At 52.0% G+C, this 6,515-nt stretch overlaps 1 protein-coding gene across 4 annotated transcripts in view; it reads right to left on the reverse strand.

The window, feature by feature from the left end:
- The window catches only part of RGS17 (regulator of G protein signaling 17), a 143,385-nt gene extending 140,365 nt beyond the window's left edge, over nucleotides 1–3,020 (reverse strand). Inside the window, exon 1 of one of the 4 annotated variants that reach the window (XM_055135654.1) lies at nucleotides 2,874–3,020. Coding sequence is in view for 1 of the 4 variants with exons in the window: in XM_055135649.1 (XP_054991624.1) it covers nucleotides 2,318–2,330 (13 nt within the window). In the remaining 3 variants the exon portion in view is untranslated. Of the gene's footprint in view, nucleotides 1–1,183; nucleotides 1,192–2,317; nucleotides 2,422–2,566; nucleotides 2,840–2,873 lie in introns of those variants that run through there. The other 3 variants (XM_055135651.1, XM_055135649.1, XM_055135652.1) reach the window with 3 other exon arrangements.
- Between the last annotated feature and the right edge of the window lie 3,495 nt (nucleotides 3,021–6,515).

Below are 6,515 nucleotides of genomic sequence, written 5' to 3' on the forward strand. Positions count from 1 at the left end.
AGTGCCAGGAGTGATTCGTGAGCATAGATCCTATAGAAAGCAGGAAGGAAAAAAAGGGAAGGGGAGGGAAGGGGAAGGAAGGAAGGAAGGAAGGAAGGAAGGAAGGAAGGGAGGAAGGAAGGAAGGAAGGAAGGAAGGAAGGAAGGAAGGAAGGAAGGAAGGAAGGAAGGAAGGAAGGAAGGAAGGGGAGGGGAGGAGGAAGGAAGGAAGGAAGGAAGGAAGGAAGGAAGGAAGGAAGGAAGGAAGGAAGGAAGGAAGGAAGGAAGGAAGGAATGAAAGAGAAGGGAAGGAAAGAAGGAAGAGAGGGAAGAAGGAAGGAAGGAATGAGAAGGGAAGGAAAGAAGGAAGAGAGGGAAGAAGGAAGGAAAGAAGGTAGCAGTGAAAGAAAAAAGGAAGGAAGGAAGGAAGGAAGGAAGGAAGGAAGGAAGGAAGGAAGGAAGGAAGGAAGGAAGGAAGGAAGGAGAAGGGAAGAGAAGAAGGAAGAGAGGGAAGAAGGAAAAAAAGAAGGGAGTAATGAGAGAAAAAAGGAAGGACGGAAGGAAGGAAGGAAGGAAGGAAGGAAGGAAGGAAGGAAGGAAGGAAGGAAGGAAGGAAGGAAGGAAGGAAGGAAGGAAGGAAGGAAGGGAGGGAGGGAGGGAGGGAGGGAGGAGAGGAAGATGGTGAAGGATGTTTTGGGGACCGAAAATGACCTCTCCTTATTTTCCTTCATGGGAATTGAAGGCCAAGGAAGGGTTAAGGAACAAAAATCAAGTTTGTTTTTTGACCGCCTAAAAACTAGGCAGTCCTCTTTTTATCTCTGGCAGCAAGTTAATGAGGATGAATGATAATGTTTTAGACATCAGGTATCTGCAGATGAACCTTAAGGATACCATGTATCCCTCTGTAATAATACATATTTGTGTCTCCTCTCCAAAAATCATCCGCGAACAACTTTCCTCTTATTTATCTACATGCAGTTTTAACCAACACAAAAATAGTGACCAAATGTACTCTCCCACCAGTGTGTGCTAAAGGCTGTTTTAATTCATGCTATCAGAAGAAACAGCGTAATTCGAAGGAGGAAGTGAAACCCCTCATTGTTTTGAATTATGAGTACAAGTCCTATGCGACCATGTATGTTCCGTGTACATGGCATGCTGTTACTGTTACTGTTGCTACTACAAAAGACTTTAAAAGCAAGTACCATTTACTTGGACGGTTAGAGCGTTTTCAAAATTCTTCAAAGCTCATGCTGTCCAGAGCTATGAAAGCAGGAGAAAAACATCATTTTTGTTTGCCATTACTCCAATTAAAGGATTCTCAGAAAGGCTCGTCGCGAGGAGAATCAGATGGAAGAACGCCGGAAATGCAGATGACAGCCCACAGCCTGCCAGGCCCCTACTCCCCGGGACCCAAACTCTGAGATCTCTCTCTCTCTCCCTCTCCCTCGGATGGGGGTAACCACCCCAAGACGGAAATAATCTCTTGGTAAAACAAGAAAAAAAAAAAAGAGGCTCGCTCGCAAACTTGCCGGGACCCAGCTTCCAGGGGTTCATTTCTCTAGGAGGAAGTCTTGGACAAAAGGGTTGGGGAGGTGAGGAAACTCTGCCAGGGGCCAGGTTAAGTCCGGCTACAGCCAAACCTGCACACAGTTCCAGGTGTCCCGGGGTGGGCGCGGGGAGTCCCGGCTTCCGGAGCATCCTCTCGGCCCCGCACCCCGGGCGCTCTGCCTGCCTGCCGGAGCCGGCGCGGGTGTCCCCGGGACGCGCGGCCAGCAGCCCCCGCCCGCTCGCGGGGCGGATCGCCCGGGCTCGGTCCCTCGGCCAGCCACCAAGCAGACCCTCCGACATCTGTCACCGAGGTGAGAGCCCCGGGAGCGGGCGCGGCGGGGAGGAAACGGCCGAGCGGGTGCACCCCAGCCTTTGCCGCAGCGCCGGGAGCCCGCGAGGAGGAGGCTGGCGAGGGGGCGGCTAGTCAGCCGCGATCCCGGCGATCCGGGAAAGCATCATCCTCGCCCACTGCTGGGGAGTCTCGGATACACCCACCCGGGCCGCGCTCGGGGCTGGGGAGGGGGGGAGGGGGGCGTTCCTGGTCCTCGCCTGCCACCCCCACGCCGCCGTCCGGGTCTGTGAGCATACACAACCACCCCCTTTCCTGAGTAAGGGAAATGAACAAAAGAGACTCCCACCCCCCTACACACACACACACACACACGCACACACACACATGCACACACACACACACACACATGCACACACACACACACACGCACACACGCACACGCACACACACACACCCCTTTCCCGTTTGTTTGCGATTCCCCGAACACCTTCCTTACCTGAACAGTGCATTTTGCGCCAGCCCAAGGGAAAGGGGGCTCGGACCCTCCCCCAGGTGATCCGTCGACTGGACACTGTTCATTTCTCCTCCGATCTTCCAACCACCAACCTCCCCCCCCCCGTTTCCCCCCCCCCAACAAAAAAAAAATACCGCAGGACCTCGCGCCCCCGCGGTGTCGCCCGCCACCCCCCTGCCCTGTCCGCGGGATCCCCGGAGCTCCCCAGCTTCTCCCCGGGGGACCCCCAACCTGAGGCTCCCGGGAGGGCGGGCAGGACAGTCGCGCGGCAGCCGGAGGGCGGCGAGTGGACGGTCCGAGGCGGAGACGCGGGATCCAGCGGGATCCAACTTCGCGGGGCGCTCGGAGACCCCCCGCGCCCGGCACTGCAGCGGCGCCGTCCGCTCCCCGCGCTGCCTGCCCGCGCCCTCCCGCCCCGGGCCCCCCACGCCTTAAATTAAAATAATAATCAAATATCTATTTTTTTTTCCATCCCTGGGTGCCAAGCAGACATTTTGAAGTCAACCCCCCGGCCCCGCCGGGCGCGGCAGCATCTTACCGGGGGTGGGGGCGGGAGGCGCGGGCGGCGGCGCGCGGGGTCCGGGGGGGCGCGAGGCGGGGCGGCTGTGGGTTCCTCTAGCCCAGCGGGTTCGCTGCCATCCGCCCAACTTCAGCACCCGGCGGCCGAGGAGAGAGGGAACGAGGCAGGGCTGAGGGAGGAGGGAGGGGAGGAGGGCGGGGTGCGAGCCCGCGGCTGCGCGCATGCGCCCCGCCGGCCCGCGCCACCCCGCGCGCGCGCCCCGGCCGGAGGTGCCACCGCTTTTCCCCGGGCGCGCGGCCGCGTGAGTCAGCGGCGCGCCCCGCCCCGGCCGCCCGGACCCCGCGCGCTCCCCCGGGCCCAGACTTCGGGGCGCTCCCCCCACACCCCCGACCCCGAGATCCCACAGCCTGGAGGCCCCGGGAGAGGCTCCGCGAACTTCCCGATCGGCCGCCGCCGGGCGCTGGGACGCCGGAGCTGGCCCCGGGCACCAACTACACCGAGCCCCCCGCCCCCTGCGGGGGAGGGTCCAGAGCGCGAGAAGTTGTGCAAGTTCTTCTGCTCGGACCCCGGCACTTGGCAGCGGGGGAGGCGGTCTGACTTGCTGAATGTCCCCCTGCAGACTTGTGACCCTGTTCCCCAAGTGTGTTCGGGCGGGGGCATCGGCTGGGTCTCCCCCGGAGTCCCGCAGCTCGAGGTTGCCCAGGCGAAAAGCTGCGGACGGGGCGGGAATGGGAACTCGCGGGGGTGGGGGGGGGTTTGTGGGTGCTGGACGGGGGCGGGGGTTGGGGGCTGCGGGGGCTGCAGCCCGGTTTTGGGGACCGCCCAGAAGCGATCAGGTCGGGTAATTGCCCCATTCAGCAGCAGAGCCCTGCGAGGCGGAGGAGCTCTGGATACTTAATGCATCCTGAGAGCTAGATTGTATCTCCGACGGATGATTAAGTTGAAGTGTTTGTGAGGGTGAATTAGGGAAGCGGGTGTCTTTCTCTTCAGATGTGACATATCTGTGGGAAGACGAGCTAGTTCCTGGCAGGCATGATTAAGCTTTTTTATACCGTTAAAAAAAAAAAGGTTTCTTGTAAATATATATGGTTTACTTCTAAGGGGGGAGGGTAAGAGGAAGGACTTCCCGTAGCTTCTGTGCTCAGACAGTCAAACGTTTTTTATCATTAGTTCAGTCTCTTCCACTGAACACCCTCCCGGTCTGGCCACCCTGTCCCCATTTGTACTTAACGTAATGTGTCTCCAGGGTTTGTTGTAAGGCTGACTTTCTCTAGCCACATAGAGATTGAAGACCTGTGTCTTCAAAGTGCTTTCCCGGGAATGGTGTCAGTCTGGAAAACTGTTTATTGGTCTGTAATGAAAGATAAACCCAGAAGTCAAGATTTCTGAGCTTACTGTAATTTGATATACCTTGACATCCAAACACATTCCTCAGTTGTATTTGTATGCTCTGTTATATTTGTCACTTATTTGTGTTAGATGTTACAAAAGCATTAGTGCATGATGCATTGAAGAAAAGTAAACTCACTAAAAGTGATTTGAGTGTATTGAATTCTACTTTACACACACACACACAAACATACTGACCTTACAGGAGTTTTTATATATACCCAACTACCTTTATATCTTGTAGAACGATTCTAATAGTTGATGAGAATTGAGCAATTACTGTGAGCAGCCTTTGAACTGTATTTTTTTATACATATCTCATTTTTCTAGACAAGGTAAATACTATTATTATACAGGCAACCTAGAAATTCATGGATCCACCCCCTCTAAACCTGTTCCTCTTTAAATTGTTCCACCCAATTAGTCAAGCCAAAACTTTAGAAGGCATTCTCATTTTGTCTTCCTTTTACACTACATAAATATATTTACCTTCAAAATATATTTCTAAATCACCCACTCTCTTCCTTTTCAGAGCTTTGACTTTGGTTTCTAGAATCCAGCTCTCACCTGAACTCTACTACAGAAGTTCTCCATTTCTGAGCGGAGGGATAATACAGCGGGTTGGGTGCTTGCCTTGCACCCAGCTAACGTGGGTTGGATTCCTGGTACCCGGTATGGTCCCCTAAGCCCACCAGGAGTGAACACCAGGAGTACATAGTCAGAAGTTAGCCAAGAGCACCTTCTTTTATAGCCCCCAAACAAGAATAAATAAATAAATAAATAAATAAATAAATAAAAACTAACCAGACCCACAAAAAGCTTGCCATGTTCTCTCTCCGCTCAATCCCCAAACAGCCCATTCTCCAAACAGCAGCTGTGTGATCTTTTAAAAACAAAACTAAATCATGCCTTCCTTCTGCTTAAAATTCTCCAATGAGTTCATTGCATTTTAAATCAAAACCTTAGTGCTTATCATCATCTAGATAGTTCTGTGTAATCTTTCCCAGTGTATTCTCATTGGTGGAATAGACAGTTTACTGTGCTGGAGCCAAAATGGCTTTTTTTTTTTTTTTTTTTTTTTGCCCCTGAAGTAAATCTAGCTGGCAGTCCTTGCTAACTCTGTGCCCGGAATCCTCTTCCCCAAGTCATTAAATAGAAACTTCAATACCATTCAGATTTCTGCTCAGAAACTACCTACTTAGCTAGATTCCTATCTAATCACTCAGTCTTGTCTGCGCCACAATTCTCTCTTCTATCCCTTGCTACCATTTTATTTAGCACTTTTTACAGTCTGAGTCAAACTGCAATTATTTACTTGTTATTTCTTCATGCACCCCACGGCCTAAATTATCTCAAGAGTTGTGCCTACACTTTCACTGTTTTATCTCTAGTGCCCAGAACCAAATTTGGCACAAAGAATCGCCTCAGTTTTTAGTGAATGAATGCATGATTGAATGAATCTATCAACCCTCTAGAATGAGTATTTTTGATTGTTTTTTTTTGTATTCTTGTTTTTGAATCTGATCCATCACCTGTGAAAAATCTCATTTTCTAATAGAGCACATAATTTTCTCTGCCCACCTTGCCAAAGATAGTCTATGCAAAGGCACGCAATACATCCTAGATGGCAGGATAGTGTTCTCAGAACCAACATGAAAACAAGGAATCAGGACTGGAGAGTTAGTCCATGGGTAAAGGCACTTGGCTTGCATGTAGTCCACTGAGTTTAACCCAAGCACCAATTGGTCCCTAGACTACAAACAGCAGTGACCGCTGAACATAAAGTAAGAAGTAGCATGCAAACAAAACTGGGTATGACCAAACCCCCTCAGACCAAAAACAAACAAAAAGCAAACATACCCATCAAAAGTTCCTCACTTCCATAAACTATCTTACAGTGTGATTATAACTGTGTAGATAATCTTTGTATCTACAATTTAGCTGTTCTGTTCTGGTTCCTTTTACTTACGTCAAATGTAATCTCTTGGTGACTTTCTCTGTAGATCCTAATTTGTTGTTGTGTGTTCAAATGTCAGAGAGTCTCTTGCCCGAGTACCTGGCTGTCTTCCCCGGGGCCCTTCAGAGGGGATGGGCTCCAGCTTCGGTCCCTGCCCCGAGCAGAGCTCCCGGCAGCTGAAGACCTCTGGAGCCTAGCCACAGCCATGCTCAAGACCCCTCTCCACACGTCCAGACGAGCCTCAGACATGAAGTACTGGCAGAGGAACCCAGATGTGTGGGACCCAGGGCTGAGACCTCCAAGCCTGCTCAGAT

The sequence above is a fragment of the Sorex araneus genome, chromosome 4, assembly GCF_027595985.1.
Source record: "Sorex araneus isolate mSorAra2 chromosome 4, mSorAra2.pri, whole genome shotgun sequence".
Taxonomy (NCBI): Eukaryota; Metazoa; Chordata; class Mammalia; order Eulipotyphla; family Soricidae; genus Sorex; species Sorex araneus.